Raw genomic sequence first — 19,168 nt, 5'->3', positions numbered from 1 at the left:
TGGACTTCCTCCCTCACCTCCTTCTTCATATGTGGCAGATCACCACACTCCTCACCCTCAAAGTCCTACTAAAAAATCACCTGTCCATCAAGAAGCCTTTCCCACCTAAGCCCTCACTTCCCCTATTCCCGCTCTCTTCGGCATCATTTATGTGCTTAGATTTGTTCCTTTAAGCACTCGATTTCCACCACTCCTCAGCCCCAGGGCATTTGAGTACATTTCCTTATACCCTACTACCTTCATTTATTTGTAATGTATCTTAATATCTGTCTCCCCCTCTAGACTGTAAGCTCACTGTGGGCAGGGATTGTGTCTACCAACTCTATTTTATTGTACTCCTCAAGTGCTTAGTAAATATCACTGACTGATTGATTAACTGACTTCTCTTCTCCCCGGAAGAGAACACAAGGATTTCAGAAATCCTCAGAGTGCTCCAGCATCTAATGGATTGCCTCAAAACCTATTCTACAGTCTAGGTTTTGCTTGCCAGTACCACTTGTAAATATTTAAGAACTTTTCAGGATTAGCATAAAACACTTTCCCATCCTAGTTTTGGAAAATGTCAACATGAGAAACAGAAGTTGAAGAAACCCAATAGTTCAAGTCAGTATTGTTTTCCTGGACAGTATCATTTGTAGTCCCTGCTGCGGAGAGTTGCTTACTATTCCAAATTCAGCCTTTATGTGTTGGGTCAAAGGCACATCCACTCCCTAAACTGGATTGTGTGACTCCCAGTCATATCTTGGGGTTAGTTTGACTTTACATTTTTTAAAAGTTGTAATCAATCAGTCAGTGGTATTTGAGTGCTTACTGTGTGCAGAGCACTGTACTATGCACTTGGGAGAGTACAATGCAAGAGTTGGTAGGCACGTTCCTTACCCACAACAAGCTTTCAGTCCAGAGTGGAAGACATTAAAATAAATTATCTAAAAATGGATTCGCAAACTGCTATACCTACAGTGTTTATATAATCCTTGGAAGGTCTCTTGTTTGGTAATTAATCACCAATCTGTTCTGGGTGAAAAGCTATTTTTAATTGGATATGTTTTCCTGGGGGAATCATCGTCTACAATTTCACTAGTTGCATTAAAGGCCAGAATCCCTTTCAGCTAATGTCAGGTTCACTAACGACGGCATTTATTTTTATGCTGTTGACATATGAGAATCTAGATAAAAATTTATGCTTTTAAACAGCTGAGAATTTTAACGACAATATAATGTATAAATCCATTCCAAGATAAGCTAATTATAATTATGGTCCTGGTTAAGCGCTCACTATGTACCAAGCACTGTGATCGGTGATCTTCCAAGCTACCATGTGATCATTTGATTTTGTTTCTAAGAAATTGACCTGGAAATACAACACCATTCTAGAATTTAATATGACATCGAGTCTTAGACAGATTTGAGTTTGTCAGATTGGACATTTGACATTTCTAACACCTATTCCTTTAAATTTAACTGAGTCCTTATTGGGGAAATAATCCTTTTGTACTGACTTTTTGTTCCCTCAGATTCAAAATTCAATTTATTTTTCTATTGATGCCTCGGCAGGTTTAATATTGAATTTTCACTCTATTTTCCTCTTGGGGGAAAAATGTCAACACATGCATTGCCATGTGCATATAAAGCACAAAGCACAAAATTCAGAACTGGGAAAAACAGCAGGTTCATCAGTTCCCCCAGCTCAGCACGGCTTTTTCTGGGAACGGCCAGAATCAATCACTCATTAGTATTGGAGCACTTACTACAGTGGGTAGAGCACTGTATTAAGCGCTTGGAGGAGTACCATACAACAGAGTTGGCACACAAGTTTCTGCCCATAATGAGCTTACAGCCTAGAGCGGGAGACAAACATTAATATAAATAAATTACAGATGTGGATATAAGTGCTATGGACAGAGGTGAAGAGATAACCTACTCCGTTACAGAAGGCGGGGAAATGAAAGCCTCCTTTAACCTCAAATTTCAGACCATTCGTTAGTATGCCAAAGGACACGATGTCTCTGACCGTTTGCGTTTGACTCCGAAATGGAGTGTCCGGATACTTCTAGCTGCTACAAAGGTTACAGGATCAAGCAATCAATGGTATTTATTGAGTACTTTCTGTGTGCACAGCACTGTGCTACCATGCCTCCGCCTTGGTCCTTCCTGCCCACTGGAAAGTGGCATTTAAAGGGAAGTTATCTGGAGAGTGTGTTCTCCAAATTTTTATTCAGAGCCTTCTTTTTGCATCACACTGTAGTCAGTGGGTTTTTTTTTTTTTACCGGTATTTGTTAAGCACTTACAATGTACCAAGCATTGGGTAGATACAAGCCTCTCAGGTTGGACACAGTTCCTGTCCCATATGGGCCTCACAGTCATTACCCCCATTTTACAGATGACATAACTGAGGCACAGAGAAGTGAAGCGACTCGCCCAAAATCCCACAGCCGATATGTGACGGAGCTGGGATTAGAACCCAGGTCCTCCTGACTCCTCTATCCACTAGGCCATGCTGCTTCTGGTACTGTACCAAGTTCCTTTAAATCACTTCGGCCTCAGAGTCCCTGCCCTCCTGCCAGGAATGGTGCCAAAATTTGGAGGGATCTCGGCCCAGAGGAGACCCTTAAATGCTGAGGAGGGAAGGATAGCCTTCTTGCTGCAACAGGCAGCCCGGAGCCATTCTCCCCTGAGACTCCTGGAACTGCACGGAGGAGGTGGAGGGCTAAAAGCGGGAACAGAAAGGGGTGGGGGGGTAAGGGGCAGGGGCAGAGCCAGAAGTTCTACTTACTCCAGGAGGATACTGACAAGGAATTGGCAGTTTTCCCCAAAGCCAGTTCGGCTTGGAGCGGAAGACAGCCTCAGGACTGGCCTGCCCCTGTCCTTCCCACCCCAACCCAAACAGTCACCAACAGTTGAATTCTTGAACTGTCATTTTGAAATGCTGAGAATTTCAAAATAGATCTGTGTCTGTCCTCCATCCCACTTAAATGGGAAAGGCTCAAGTCCTGTAGACGGTAAACTCATTGTGGGCAGGGAACACATCTACCAAGCACTTAGTACGGTGCCCTGCACTTAGTAAGCACTCTGTAGCACTGATTAAGAGCTTTCCATGTCCGCTAGACTATCAGTCATATTTGCTGAATGTTTACTGTGTGCAGAGCACTGGAGTTACTGCTTGGGAGAGTACAATATAAGCTTATTGAGGGCAGGGTTTGTATTTACCGACTGTATTGTACTTTCCCAAGTGCTTCGTACAAGGCTCTGCGTGAACTTCTCTTCTAGACCGTGAGCCCGCTGTTGGGTAGGGACCGTCTCTATATGTGGCCAACTTGTACTTCCCAAGCGCTTAGTACAGTGCTCTGCGCACAGTAAGCGCTCAATAAATACGATTGATTGAATGAATGAATGAATGAATACCACTGATTGATTGATCGCCCCAGCATTTAGTTCCCGGATAATCAGATCGGACCTAGTCCCTGTCCCAGGCATGGAGCTCACGGTCTAAGTAGGAGGGAGAACGGGTACTGAATCCCCACTTTACAGATGAGGAAACTGAGGCACAGAGAAGTTAAGGGACATGCCCAAGATCACACCGCAAGTAAGTGGTGGTGTTACCTTCTCTAAGACATAGCTAACGTATCCTATTACTTACTTTTAGACTGTGAGCCCACTGTTGGGTAGGGACTGTCTCTATATGTTGCCAACTTGCACTTCCCAAGCGCTTAGTCCAGTGCTCTGCACACAGTAAGCGCTCAATAAATACGATTGATTGATTGACTGATTAAGCATTAATTCAAGTCCGTATTCTCCTTTATCCTTTCCGCCTAAATATAAATTATTTTAGTGGGTTCTCCAGCTGCAAAGTAACCTCCTTGAAGGGAGGCACCATGTCAACCAGTTCTGTTGGATTTTCCCCAGTGCTTACTAGAGCAACCAGTAGATGCTCAAATACTGTCGATTGATTTTTAAGATTAACCAGTTAATCTGGGGGCATCACAGCCTGGTGGAAAGAGCATAGGCCTCGGAGTCAGAGGACTTGGGTTCTAATCCCGGCTCTGCCAATTACTTGCTTTGTAACCTTCAGCAAGTCACATTACTTCTCTGTGCCTCAGTTTCCTCAACTCTAAAATGGAGATTAAATACTTGTTCTCCCTTCTACCTAAACTGGGAAACCCATATGGGACAAGGACTGTGTATGACCTGATTAACTTGTATCTACCCCAGCTCTTAGAACAGTGCTTGACATGTAGTAAGCATTTAACTACAATAATAATAGTAATTTTTAAGTGTTCAAAACATTTGAACAGTAAAAATTGCAATGTTTTGGGCCTTAGTCCAATGTTTATCAGGTACAATAGAAAGGAAAATAAAGGACGAGTCATGTTTAACAGAGGAGATAAAAGCAGAATTAACTGCTCACCATGGCTATTTCCCAATTCACCTGGACTTGAGTAATAACGACACATCTCAGAGAAAACTAAGACTAAACCAAATAAGTACAAACAACTCACCAATTTTTTCTTTTTATCTGAACCTGCCTTCCCCCATGGAGTTCAAAGGCTGTAAAAGGAATGGAGTCAGCAGGCTTTTCTACTGTTACTCACAGTAGGAGTAGGTGAGTGGCTATTTCCAAGGCTGCGTTAGATGGAAATTTCCTGAATGCCATTTCCAAAGCATACATTACCCAGTCTCTTCCCTCACTTTGGTACGTACGTCTCATCGGAGGCTTCTGGTCTGTTCCTGGTTTTTCTCGTCTCTCTCTGACTGCTCAGTCTCAGGCTCCCTTGTTACCTTCTCCATCTCCACCCACTCTGTCAGAAAACTCAATCCTTCCACACCTTTAACTCCCATCTCTACATGGGTGATTCCCAAATCTACATCTCCAGGCCTGACCTCTCTCCTACTCAGCAGTCTCGCGTTTCCTCCCGCCTTCAGTACATTTCCACTGGCTGTCCCAACAAAACCTCAAACTTAACATGTCCAAAGGAGAACTCATCTTTCCACCCAAACCCCATCTCCACCCCGGCAAACTTTCCATCGCTGTGGACAGCACCGCCACCCTCCCTGTCGCATAAACCCATAACCTTGGCATTATCGACACCTCTCTCATTCAACCCACATATTTAAACTGTCACCAAATCCTTCACAACATCACTGTAATCTGCTCTTTGAGCCATGTTATGTTGATCCATGCACTTAGGATACCCTGCATTAACTACTGAAACAGCTTCCTTGCTGACTCTCTGCCTCCACATCAATCCATATTTCACCCTGCTGCCCAGATCCTTTTTCTAAAAAACCACTCAGCCCACGTTTACGCTTCTCCAATAACCTCCAGTGACTGCCCATCTGCTTCTGTATCAAACAGAAACCCCTTGGCATTAGCTTTATAGCACTCTTTCAGCTCCCGCATTCAATCTCACCTGGCTGATTTCCTACTACAGCCAGCCAGCACACTTTACTCCTCTGACGCCAAACTACTCACTGTACTTGGATCTCTTCTATCTCACCATCGATCCCTGACACGCGCCCTCCCTCTGGTCTGAATTTCCTCCCCTCTTCATAGCCAACAGACCACCCCTTGTCCCACCTTCAAAGTCTTATTAAAAAAAAAAAAATCACACCTCCTCCAAGGGACCCTCTCCGACTACCCCTCCCTGGCATCATCTTTGCACCTCTTAAGCACTTGGTAGTCACCCCACCCTCAGCCCCACGGCACTTACGTACATATCTGCAATTTATTTTACTGTTTCCTTCTCTAGATTGTAAACTCTTGGTGGACAGGAAACACGTCTTCCAACTCTCTTATATTGTTCTCCGGATTCTGGACTCCTAGCACTCCATACAGTGCTTTACTCACAGTAAGTGATGAATAAACATCCTTGATTGATTGATTCTAAGTGGCAAAGACCTTCTCCATTTGGCTACTTTCAGGTCCCTTGGCCTCTCCAGCAGGAGAAGAAATGGAGCCTTTAAAATGCAGCTCCAATCTAATCAGCTTCCTTCTCATTGCTTCTTGCACAATGTGTACAAAGAAAAAAGAGGCTGAATGGAGATTTTCCCAGCATCTACACGGCTGATAGATTGTCACGAATCCAATTCTTTGGCCTCAGCTTTTACCCACTCCCTCCGGATATTTTACAAATCAACTTACTTCACTGGTAATAATCCAGACTTCAGTGTTTACCTGGCACTATTAAATAATACTGGTAATCCAAAGAACGTATACGAGTTTCTGAATTTGAAATTACTGGTGATGCTAGCTAAGTGGGTACCGAACTGTCGATTGTCAGTAAGTCCCCTTAACATCAGGTGCCCATTAGGAATACGGTTGATGGTACTTTCGCATTAACGATAAATTCCAATAGCAGCCAAATCTGTTTCAGGCAAGAGTTTCTTATCCTTACCCACTAGCTCCCAGTAACCGACTCTTCCTATACATCCCTGAACTATCACTCCAAAATAATAGGAAAGACTATTGGCTTTGCATTCCTTGGATTGGTCCTCCAAACTGTGCTAATCCTATTTCCTCAAAATACTTTGGGCAGCAAGCTGGCAGCTTCCTTCAACTGTACAAACTCGATTTGATGATTAACAACATAAGAGCTTCTTTCATTACAATAACACATTTTTGGCCAACTTGCTTCCAGTGATTTCAGCCCTGTATGCATGGGCAAATATAAATACAGAACTATATATCTAACAGAATGATTCATTTTCACAAAATACAGCTGGCCTTTTTAAAAGCCACTGGTATTTACTGTGCACAGAGTAGAGACTGAACACTTTTCTTTTTGCTCTGATTTTTTCCCAATAAACTTAACTGGTTCTCAGAGAACCTCAAGACAAGTCCTACCCGATTTATCTGCAGCCACCCCAGCGCTTAGTAGTACAGCAAGTGGCACAAGGTAAGCACTTAATACCGTAATTTTTAAATCTTTAAGTTTCAAATTTTAAATACTTTGTTTAGACTTCTCATTCAGCAAAAATACAGAACTATATATCTAACAGAATGATTCATTTTCACAAAATACAGCTGGCCTTTTTAAAAGCCACTGGTATTTACTGTGCACAGAGTAGAGACCAAACACTTTTCTTTTTGCTCTGATTTTTTCCCAATAAACTTAACTGGTTCTCAGAGAACCTCAAGACAAGTCCTACCCGATTTATCTGCATCCACCCCAGCGCTTAGTAGTACAGTGACTGGCACAAGGTAAGCACTTAATACCATAATTTTTAAATCTTTGTTTCAAATTTTAAATACTTTGTTTAGACTTCTCATTCAGCAAAGGGAGGACGGTAGATTGAGAACTGTTGTAACCCACTCTAGAAGTCACTAAGATTACATTTGGGTAGGGACTGTCTCTATATGTTGCCAATTTGTACTTCCCAAGTGCTTAGTACAGTGCTCTGCACATAGTAAGCGCTCAATAAATACAATTGATGATGATGATGATTACACACACTAGCAGCAAGCCTAAAAAGAGCAGGTGTATTTTCTGAAGAGATGTGTCCAATGGGGGGGGAAAAAAAAATCAATTTCTGCCTTAAACTGGCATGGACCAAACCTAACCTTCTTCAGGGATTAGGCAGCGACGGAAAGTTAATGTTTTTAGCTCCGTGCTACCAGTCCTGCCTTACTCAAAAAGGCATCACGTTCACTCGACTGAAAAGTCAATTTCAGGCTTTTCTATATCTTTCACCCTTCCCCATCCTTCTTGCCCCCTGCGCCATCCCCTCTGGAGGGTCTCAGAGCAATTTCGGGAGTCTCAGGAAGGCAGCTGAAGCTGCTGGGGCTCCTGGTTTTGCCCGTTGGGCAGAACTTCATGATTACAACAAGACTTTGCCAAGGATTCCTCCAAATTGAGGGAACTGCTTCAAATCAAAAATACTAGGCAGCGAGTGAAAGAATTAGCACACTAGGCAACAGGCGGCCTTTTGTTCCAAACAGGAACCAGGTCAAGTCACCCAATCTAACAGGGCTTCAAACAGATTACAACTAGTGTTTTCCTAATTTAAAATAAGAAAGCTGATGGTGACAATTCCCCTTGTGTTTGGTTCACATCTGTACTATTCAGAAATATGGGATTCTGCTAAATTCTGTTGAACCAGACCTTGGTCTGGCCCCACAGAATCTGGAATGATGATAACGATGGTGGTATTTGTGAAGCGCTTACTATGTGCAAAGCACTGTTCTAAGCGCTGGGGAGGTTACAAGGTGATGATGGTATTTGTTAAGCGTTTACTATGTGCAAAGCACTGTTCTAAGTGCTGGAGAGGTTACAAGGTGATCAGGTTGTCCCATGGAGGGCTCACAGTTTTAATCCCCATTTTACAGATGAGGGAACTGAGGCCCAGAGAAGTGAAGTGACTTGCCCAAAGTCACACAGCTGACAGTTGGCCGAGCCGGGATTTGAACCCATGACCTCTGACTCCAAAGCCCGTGCTCTTTACACTGAGCCACGCTGCTTCTCATACTTGATGCATTATTTATCTATATGGAAAACTACAGTATCGATACACAATTTCATCCTTTTTACTGTTTGAGAAGCAGCATGGCCTATTGGAAAGAGCACGGGAGTTTGGGGATCTGGGTCTGATCCCAGCTCCACTTGCTGTGTGACCTTGGCTAAGTCACTTAAATTGCTGCTTCCTCATCTATAAAAGGGGACTCAATATTTGTTCTCCCTCCTATCTAGACTGTGAACTCTGTGTGGGACAGGGGACTGTAATCTACACCAGTGCTCCGTACAGTACTTGGCACAGTGCTTAACAGATGATGGTATTAACTACTATTATTTTAATAACGATGGTATTTGTTATGCGCTTACTATGTACCAAGCACTGTTCTAAGCACTGGGATAGACACAAGGTTATCAGGTTGTCCCACATGGGGCTCACGGTCTTAATCCCCATTCTGCAGATGGGGTAACAGGCACAGAGAAGTGAAGTGGCTTGCCCAAAGTCACACAGCTGACAAGTGGCGGAGCCGGGATTAGAACTCATGACCTCTGATTCCCAAGCCTGGGCTCTGTCCACTAAGTCACGCTGCTGTATTCAGCAAGCGGCTGTATGCTTTCATGTTCTACAGGGGTGGAAAGGGGGGGTAATTTTTCTAACAACTGCTGAATTTAAATCAAAATCTATTCCATTTATATATTCATATAGCCCTATATAAATTTATATATATATTATACATATATATATACACGTTATAACTTTGTTTCATATCACTTACTTTTAAATAGACTCAACTTGAATTGTGTTGCAAGCCTCTGTAAACGAATCATCCGGTCACTGAGGCAAAGGAGTCAGTTGCTTCACGATATCAAACGGCCACACCGCAAACAGCCACAGCACCTGTTTATATGTATATATGTTTGTACATATTACTCTAGTTATGTATTCATTTATTTTACTTGTACATATCTATTCTATTTATTTTATTTTGTTAGTATGTTTGGTTTTGTTCTCTGTCTCCCCCTTTTAGACCGTGAGCTCACTGTTGGGTAGGGACTGTCTCCATATGTTGCCAACTTGTGCTTCCCAAGCGCTTAGTCCAGTGCTCTGCACACAGTAAGCGCTCAATAAATACGATTGATTGATTGATTGAAAACAGTTTACCACTGGAAGTCAAAAAGAATCCAACATCCAAATGAAGACACATCGCGTCACCCTAGTGGGGCGTCTCCCCTGGTAGTTTAACTAGGACCCTGAATACAACACAATCAATCAATCATATTTATTGAGTGCTTACTGTGTGCAGAGCACTGTACTAAGCGCTTGGGAAGTACAAGTTGGCAACATATAGAGACGGTCCCTACCCAACAGTGGGCTCACAGTCGGGGTACTTCCCAGAAGGCTCTGTTGAAAATCTTAGATGATCCACTCATGTGAGCCCATTCATTCATTCAGTCGTATTTATTGAGCGCTTACTGTGTGCAGAGCAACATATACAAGTCGGCAACATATAGAGACGGTCCCTACCCAACAACGGGCTCACAGTCTAGAAGGGAGAGACAGGCAACAAAACACAACATGTAGACAGGTGTTAAAATCGTCAGAACAAATAGAATTAAAGCTAAACGCACATCATTAACAAAATAAACACAATAGTAAATATGTGAGCCCACTGTTGGGTAGGGACCGTCTCTATATGTTGCCAAGTTGTACTTCCCGAGCGCTTAGTCCAGTGCTCTGCACACAGTAAGCGCTCAATAAATACGATTGATTGATTGATTGATGTACAAGTAAAATAGAGTCATAAATCTGTACAAATGTATATACAAGTGCCGTGGGGAGGGGAAGGAGGTAGGGCTGGGGGGATGGGGAGGAGGGGAGGAAAAAGGGGGCTCAGTCTGGGAAGGCCTCCTGGAGGAGGTGAGCTCTCTGTAGGGTTTTGAAGGGAGGAAGAGAGCTTGGTGGATGTGTGGAGGGAGGGCATTCCAGGCCATGGGGAGGACGTGGGCCGGGGGTCGATGGCGGGACGGGCGAGAACGAGGCCCAGTGAGGAGGTTAGCGGCAGAGGAGTGGAGGGTGCGGGCGTTGCTGGGTAGTGACCTTCTCTATAGGTTACCGACTTGTACTTCCCAAGCGTTTAGTACAGTGCTCTGCACACAGTAAGCGCTCAGTAAATACAACTGAACGAATCAGGGTTTGCTCTTTTGGGGAAAAGGCGCCAAGAGAGCTAAGGGGGAGGTGATTCATCCAGTCTCTGGGTAGCTTTGGGTACTTTCTGGCTAACACCATCCGAAAAAGGAAGAGATTGGTGACCTCAGAAGACAGATCCAGGCCCCCCTCCTTGCCCTCACTGCTGATTCACCAAGGGCCGTTTCATTCATTCAATCGTATTTATTGAGCGCTTACTGTGTGCAGAGCACTGTACTAAGCGCTTGGGAAGTCCAAGTTGGCAACATAGCGAGACGGTCCCTACCCAACAGCGGGCTCACAGTCTAGAAGGGGGAGACAGACAACAGAACACAACATATTCACAAAATAAAATAAATAGAATAAATATGTAAATATGTACATATTTATTACTCTAGTTATGTATTTACTTATTTTACTTGTACGTATCTATTCTATTTATTTTATTTTGTTAGTATGTTTGGTTTTGTTCTCTGTTCTCCCCCTTTTAGACTGTGAGCCCACTGTTGGGTAGGGACTGTCTCTCTATGTTGCCAACTTGTACTTCCCAAGCACTTAGTACAGTGCTCTGCACACAGTAAGCGCTCAATACGATTGACTGATTGATCTGGACCGATTTGACTAGATTAGATCCGGTCCGATTAGACTGTGAGCCCACTGTTGGGCAGGGACTGCCTCTATATGTTGCCAGCTTGTACTTCCCAAGCGCTTAGTCCAGTGCTCTGCACACAGTAAGCGCTCAATAAATACGATTGATTGATTGATTGATGTACAAGTAAAACAGAGTAATACGTACAAACAAACATACACATATACAGGTGCTGTGGGGAGGGGAAGGAGAGGGAGAGGAAGGAGGGGGCTCTGTCTGGGAAGGCCTCCTGGAGGAGGTGAGCTCTCAGTAGGACTTTGAAGGGAGGAAGATCATCATCATCATCAATCGTATTTATTGAGCGCTTACTATGTGCAGAGCACTGTACTAAGCGCTTGGGAAGTACAAATTGGCAACATATAGAGACAGTCCCTACCCAACAGTGGGCTCACAGTCTAAAAGAGTGGGCTCACAGTCTAAAAGACTATAATTATTTTATAATAAAATAAATACCATAGTAAATATGTACAAGTGAAATAAATAGAGTAATAAAACCGTACAGCAGCGTGGTTCAGTGGAAAGAGCATGGGCTTTGGAGTCTGAGGTCACGGGTTCGAATCCCGGCTCCGCCACATGTCTGCTGTGTGACCTTGGGCAAGTCACTTCACTTCTCCGAGCCTCAGTTACCTCATCTGTAAAATGGGGATTAAGGCTGTAAGGCCCCCGGGGGACAACCAGATCTTCAGATAAACACCATCATCATCATCAATCGTATTTATTGAGCGTTTACTGTGTGCGGAGCACTGTACTAAGCGCTTGGGAAGTACAAGTTGGCAACATATAGAGACAGTCCCTACCCAACAGTGGGCTCAAAGTACCATCAACCATTGGTATTTATTGAGCGTTTACTATGTGCAGAGCACTGCACTAGGCGCTCGGGAGATACAATACAGAGTTGGGGGACGCGTTTCCTGCCCTCAACACGCTCAAAGTGAAGAGGAGCAGAGCGGAGCAGAGGACGTGGCCTTTCACCATCTCACCCTGGCCCAGGGGTGGCCACACTGCTTCCGTCTAGGGTTGGAGGGTGATGATAATAATTGTGGCATTTGTTAAGCGCTTACTAAGTGCCTCTGACCCTTTCCCATAGCAATAATAACGGTATTTATTAAGCGATTACTCTGTGCCAAGCACTGTTCTATGCGCTACGTTGGGTACAAGGTAATCGGGTTGAACACAGTCCCTGTCCCACGTGGGGCTCACAGTCTTCATCACCATTTCCAGATGAGGTAACAGAGGCACAGAAAATAATAATAATAACGATAGCATTTATTAAGCGCTTAGTATGTGCAAAGCAGTGTTCTAAGCGCTGGGGAGGTTACAAGGTGATCAAGTTGTCCCACACGGTGCTCATAGTTTTAATCCCCATTTTACAGATGGGGGAACTGAGGCCCAGAGAAGTGAAGAGCCTTGCCCAAAGTCACACAGCTGGCAATTGGCGGAGCCGGCATTTGAACCCACGACCTCTGACTCCAAAGGCCGGGCTCTTTCCACTGAGCCACGCTGCTTCTCAGAAGTGACGGGACTTGCCCAGGGTCACACGGCAGACAAGTTGCGGAGCAGGATTAGAACCCACGGCCTCCGGCTCCCGAGCCCAGGCTCTTTCCACTAAGCCACGCTGCTTCCCATCTAAGCTACGTTGCTTCCCGGTACATTGATTTTGGAGCAAATTAAACCAAAGGGGGCTTTGGAAAGCCAAATGACTCGATTTAGCATATTCTGGACACAATCAGGAGGACTAATTCTCTGGACGAGACGCTAATGCTAGGAAAAGTCCAGGGAAAACGTGGAAGAGGCAGCGGCTAAATAATAATGGTATTTATTAAGCGTTTACTATGTGCCGAACACTGTTCTAAGCGCTGGGGGGGATACAGGGTAATCAGGTTGTCCCACGTGGGGCTCACAATCTTAATCCCCATTTTCCAGATGAGGTAATTGAAGCACAGAGAAGTGAATTGACTTTTTTTAAAATGGCATTTATTAAGCGCTTACTATGTGCAAAGCACTGTTCTAAGCACTGGGGAGGTTACAAGGTGATCGGCTTGTGCCACGGGGCGCTCACAGTCTTAATCCCCATTTTACAGATGAGGTAGCTGAGGCACAGAGAAGTTAAGTGACTTGCCCGAGGTCACACAGCGAATCAATCATATTTATTGAGCGGTTACTGTGTGCAGAGCACTGTACTAAGCGCTTGGGAAGTACAAGTTGGCAACATATAGAGACGGTCCCTACCCAACAGTGGGCTCACAGTAAGTCATGCTCACAACGATAACGGAAGAGAAGCATTGTGGCTTAGTGGAAAGAGCCCGGGCTTGGGAGTCAGAGGTCGTGGGTTCTAATCCTGGCTCTGCCACGTGTCAGCTGTGCGACTTTGGGCAAGTCACTTCACTGGGCCTAGTTCCCTCATCTGTAAAATGGGGATTAAGACTGTGAGCCCCACGTGGGACAACCTGATCACCTTGTATCTACCCCAGCGCTTAGAACAGTGCTTGGCACATAGTAAGCGCTTAACATGTACTATAATTAATATTATTATTATTAAGAACCAGTAGAAAGGCTGCAGATTATGGCAGAGGGCAGGACGTTCTGGAGAAGGTAGATCATACTATGGAGTCGCGATGAATGGGAAACGACTCGATGGCACTTAATAATAATAATAATACTACGTGCCAGGCACTGTACTCATTCATTCATTCATTCAATCGTATTTATTGAGCGCTTACTGTGTGCAGAGCACTGTACTAAGCGCTTGAGAAGTACAAGTTGGCAACATAGAGAGACGGCGCTGAGGGCAGCAGAGTCCCGTCCTGGCCCTGGGCATGGGTCAGTGGCCATTGTGCCACATCGGCCGGAGCTGAGAAGCAGCATGGCGGAGTGGATAGAACATTCATTCATTCAGTAAATCGTATTTATTGAGCGCTTACTGTGTGCAGAGCACTGCACTAAGCGCTTGGGAAGTACAAGTTGGCAACACATAGAGACGGTCCCTATCCAACAACGGGCTCACAGTCTAGAAGGGGGAGACAGACGACAAAACATATTAACAAAATAAAATAACTAGAATAGTAAATGTGTACAAGTAAAACAAACAGAGTAATAAAAGGTAGGGTAGGGGAATCGACTTGTTAGTTGTTTCACAAAGTCAAGTCCGGGACATCAAAAACTCAGAAAGGTTGGGTAGGTAATCATCATCATCAATCGTATTTATTGAGCGCTTACTGTGTGCAGAGCACTGTACTAAGCGCTTGGGAAGTACAAGTTGGCAACACATAGAGACGGTCCCTACCCAACAGTGGGCTCACAGTCTAAAAGGGGGAGACAGAGAACAAAACCAAACATACTAACAAAACAAAATAAATAAATAAATAAATAAGCGACTTAGCTGTTTCAGAAAGTCAAGTCCGGGACATCATTTATTTGTACATATCTATTCTATTTATTTTATTTTGTTAGTATGTTTGGTTTTGTTCTCTGTCTCCCCCTTTTAGACTGTGAGCCCACTGTTGGGTAGGGACTGTCTCTATATGTTGCCAATTTGTACTTCCCAAGCGCTTAGTACAGTGCTCTGCACATAGTAAGCGCTCAATAAATACGATTGATGATGATGATGATGATCAAAAATGCAGAAAAGACTCCTAAAACCCTGAGAGGATTTTTCGATAAGCGGCATCTTTTAACATTTGTTTTGTTGTCTGTCTCCCCCTTCTAGACTGTGAGCCCGTTGTCATGTAGGGACCGTCTCTTATCTGTTCTTATCTGTACTTCTCAAGCGCTCAGCACAGTCCACTGCACACAGTAAGCGCTCAATAAATACAACTGAATCAATCAATCAATCGTATTTATTGAGCGCTTACCGCGTGCAGAGCACTGCACCAAGCGCCTGGAAAGTACAAGTCGGCAACCTATACAGTCCCTACAAAACAGTGGGCTCACAGTCTAAAAGAACTGAATGAACGGATGAATTTTTTTTTAAAAAAAGACCCCGCCGCGGAGCAATAAAATCTCGGAAAGGCTATTGTTGAGATGGAAAGCTCTTCATTACGTTTTAGAAACCACGGTAAAAGTCGTTCGCTTCATAAAGTGAGGAAAACACGTTTAAAATAATATGTTCACGGCCTAAAATTGGCTTCAAAACAGGGGTTGGGATCGACAGGGATTCGTCGGGGGACAACGGAGGGATTCCGCCCGCGCTTCGGCCGTCAGTGCCCAGCATTTATTCAATCCTATTTATTGAGCGCTGTGTGCAGAACACTGTAGTAAGCGCCTGGGAAGGACAAGTTGCAACGTATAAAGATGGTCCCTACCCAACAACGGGCTCCCAGTCTCCATCCTGCTTAACTTACGCTTATGCTAGAACATAGACCCGGGGATCAGAAGGCCATTAGATAATAACAATAATAATAATAATGATGGCATTTATTAAGCGCTCACTATGTGCAAAGCACTGTTCTAGGCGCTGGGGAGGTTACAAGGTGATCAGGTTGTCCCACGGGGGGCTCACAGTCTTCATCCCCATTTTCCAGATGAGGGAACTGAGGCCCAGAGAATAATAATGATGGCATTTATTAAGCGCTTACTATGGGCAAAGCACTGTTCTAAGTGCTGGGGTGGTTACAAGGTGATCAGGTTCTCCCACGGTGGGCTCACAGTCTTCATCCCCATTTTCCAGATGAGGGAACTGAGGCCCAGAGAATAATAATGATGTCATTTATTAAGCGCTTACTATGGGCAAAGCACTGTTCTAGGCGCTGGGGAGGTTACAAGGTGATCAGTTTGTCCCACGGTGGGCTATCCCCATTTTCCAGATGAGGGAACTGAGGCCCAGAGAGTAATAATGATGGCATTTATTAAGCACTTACTACGTGCAAAGCACTGTTCTAGGAGCTGGGGAGGTTACAAGGTGATCAGGTTGTCCCACATGGGGCTCACAGTCTTCATCCCCATTTTCCAGATGAGGGAACTGAGGTCCAGAGAAGTGAAGTGACTTGCCCAAAGTCACACAGCTGACAACTGGCGGAGCCGGGGTTTGAACCCATGACCTCTGACTCCCAAGCCCGGGCTCTTTCCACTGAGCCACGCTAATCCCGACTCTTCCACTCGTCTGCTGTGTGGCTTTGGGCAAATCCCTTCACTTCCCTGGGCCTCAGTTCCCTCACCTGTAAAACGGGGATGAAGACCGTGGGACAGGGACTGTGTTCCACCCGATTTCCTTGGATCCACCCCAGCGCTTCGTACAGTGCCTGGTACATAGTAGGCGCTTAACAAAAATCACAATTAAAATGAATTAGTCCCCGGTGGAAGCAGAGGACGGAAGGCCTGAGGACCATTCATTCATTCATTCGTATTTATTGAGCGCTTACTTCATTCACTCAGTCCATCGTATTAATTGAGCGCTTACTGTGTGCAGAGCACTGTGCTAAGCGCTTGGGAAGGACAAGAAGCAGTGTAGCTCAGTGGAAAGAGCCCGGGCTTTGGAGTCAGAGGTCAGGGGTTCAAATCCCGGCTCTGCCAATTGTCAGCTGTGTGACTCTGGGCAAGTCACTTCTCTGTGTCTCAGTTCCCTCATCTGTCAAATGGGGATGAAGACTGTGAACCCCCCCGTGGGACAACCTGATCACCTTGTAACCTCCCCAGCACTTAGAACAGTGCTTTGCACATAGTAAGCACTTAATAAATGCCATTATTATTATTATTATTACAAGTTGGCAACATATTACTCTATTTTATTCGTACATATTTATTCTATTTAGTTAATATGTTTTGTCTGTCTTGTCTGTCTGCTCAATAAATACAATTGAATGAATGAATGAATCCATCCTCCCCCCAACCTTACCTCCTTCCCCTCCCCACTGCACCTGTATATATGTTTGTACATAATTTATTCTATTTATTTTATTTTGTTCATATGTTTTGCTTAGTTGTCTGTCTTCCCCTTCTAGACTGTGAGCCTGCTGTTGGGTAGGGACCGTCTCTATGTTGCCAACTTGTACTTCCCAAGTGCTTAGTCCAGTGCTCTGCACACAGTAAGCGCTCAATAAATACGATTGAATGAATGGATGAAAGTGCTCTGCACACAGTAAGCACCCAATAAATACGATTGAATGAATGGATGAAAGTGCTCTGCACACAGTAAGCGCTCAATAAATACGACTGAATGAAGGGATGAAAGTGCTCTGCACACAGTAAGCGCTCAACAAATACGATTGAATGAATGAATGTGTTCTGCACATAGTAAGCGCTCAATACGATTGAATGAGTGGAAGAAAGTGCTCTGCACACAGTAAGCGCTCAATAAATACGATTGAATGAATGGATTAAAGTGCTCTGCACACACTAAGCGCTCCCCTTCTAGAGTGTGAGCCCACTGTTGGGTAGGGACCATCTCTCTATGTTGCCAACTTGTAATTCCCAAGCGCTTAGTACAGTGCTCTGCACACAGTAAGCGCTCAATAAGTATGAATGAAAGTGCTCTGCAACACAGTAAGTGCTCAATGAATATGGTTGAATGAATGGATGAAAGTGCTCTGCAACACAGTAAGTGCTCAATGAATATGGTTGAATGAATGGATGAAAGTGCTCTGCACACGGTAAGCACTCAATAAATATGACTGAATGAATGGATGAAAGTGCTCTGCACACAGTAAGCGCTCAATAAATATGACTGAATGAATGGATGAAAGTGCTCTGCACACGGTAAGCACTCAATAAATATGACTGAATGAATGGATGAAAGTGCTCTGCACACAGTAAGCGCTCAATAAGTACGACTGAATGAATGAATGTGCTCTACACACAGTAAGCGCTCAATATGATTGAATGAATGGATGAAAGTGCTCTGCACACAGTAAGCGCTCAATAAATATGATTGATTGATTGAATGAATGAAAGTGCTCTGCACACAGTAAGCGCTCAATAAATACGACTGAATGAATGGATGAAAGTGCTCTGCACAAAGTCAGCGCTCAATAAATACAATTGATTGATTGACTGAATGAATGAAAGTGCTCTGCACACAGTAAGCGCTCAATATGACTGAATGAGTGGAAGAAAGTGCTCTGCACACAGTAAGTGCTCAATAAATACGACTGACTGAATGGATTAAGTGCTCTGCACACAGTAAGTGCTCAATAAATACGATTGAATGGATGGATGAAAGTGCTCTGCACACAGTAAGCGCTCAATAAATATGATTGAATGGATGGATGAAAGTGCTCTGCACACAGTAAGAGCTCAATAAATACGATTGATTGAATGAAAGTGCTCTGCACACAGTAAGCGCTCAATAAATAAGACTGAATGAATGAATGAAAGTGCTCTGCACACAGTAAGAGCTCAATAAATACGATTGAACGAATAAATGAATGTGCTTTGCACACAGTAAGCGCTCAATAAATACGACTATGAATGAATGGATGAAAGTGCTCTGCACACAGTAAGCACTCAATAAATACGACTGAATGAATGAATGAAAGTGCTCTGCACCCAGTAAGTGCTCAATAAATACGATTGAATGAATGAATGGATGAAAGTGCTCTGCACACAGTAAGCGCTCAATAAATACGACTGAATGAATCATCATCATCATCAATCGTATTTATTGAGCGCTTACTGTGTGCAGCGCACTGTACTAAGCGCTTGGGAAGTACAAGTTGGCAACATACAGAGACGAATGAATGGATGAAAGTGCTCTGCACACAGTAAGCGCTCAATCAATATGACTGAATGAATGGATGAAAGTGCTCTGCACACAGTAAGCGCTCAATCAATACGACTGAATGAATGGATGAAAGTGCTCTGCACACAGTAAGCGCTCAATCAATACGACTGAATGGATGGATGAAAGTGCTCTGCATGCAGTAAGCGCTCAATCAATACAACAATGAGTGGAA

At 44.1% G+C, this 19,168-nt stretch overlaps 1 protein-coding gene across 2 annotated transcripts in view; it reads right to left on the bottom strand.

The window, feature by feature from the left end:
- The window catches only part of NMNAT1 (nicotinamide nucleotide adenylyltransferase 1), a 114,356-nt gene that overhangs the window by 22,549 nt on the left and 72,639 nt on the right, over positions 1–19,168 (bottom strand). For both annotated transcript variants that reach the window (XM_038746744.1, XM_038746743.1), the window contains exon 2: positions 9,225–9,346. In XM_038746744.1, coding sequence (XP_038602672.1) covers positions 9,225–9,276 — 52 coding nt within the window. In that variant the 5' untranslated portion in view covers positions 9,277–9,346. The remainder of the gene's footprint in view (positions 1–9,224; positions 9,347–19,168) is intronic.

This window comes from Tachyglossus aculeatus, chromosome 5 (assembly GCF_015852505.1).
Source record: "Tachyglossus aculeatus isolate mTacAcu1 chromosome 5, mTacAcu1.pri, whole genome shotgun sequence".
Lineage (NCBI taxonomy): Eukaryota > Metazoa > Chordata > Mammalia > Monotremata > Tachyglossidae > Tachyglossus > Tachyglossus aculeatus.
Note: the sequence above shows the minus strand (reverse complement) of the source record. Positions and strands in the feature narration are given on the sequence as shown.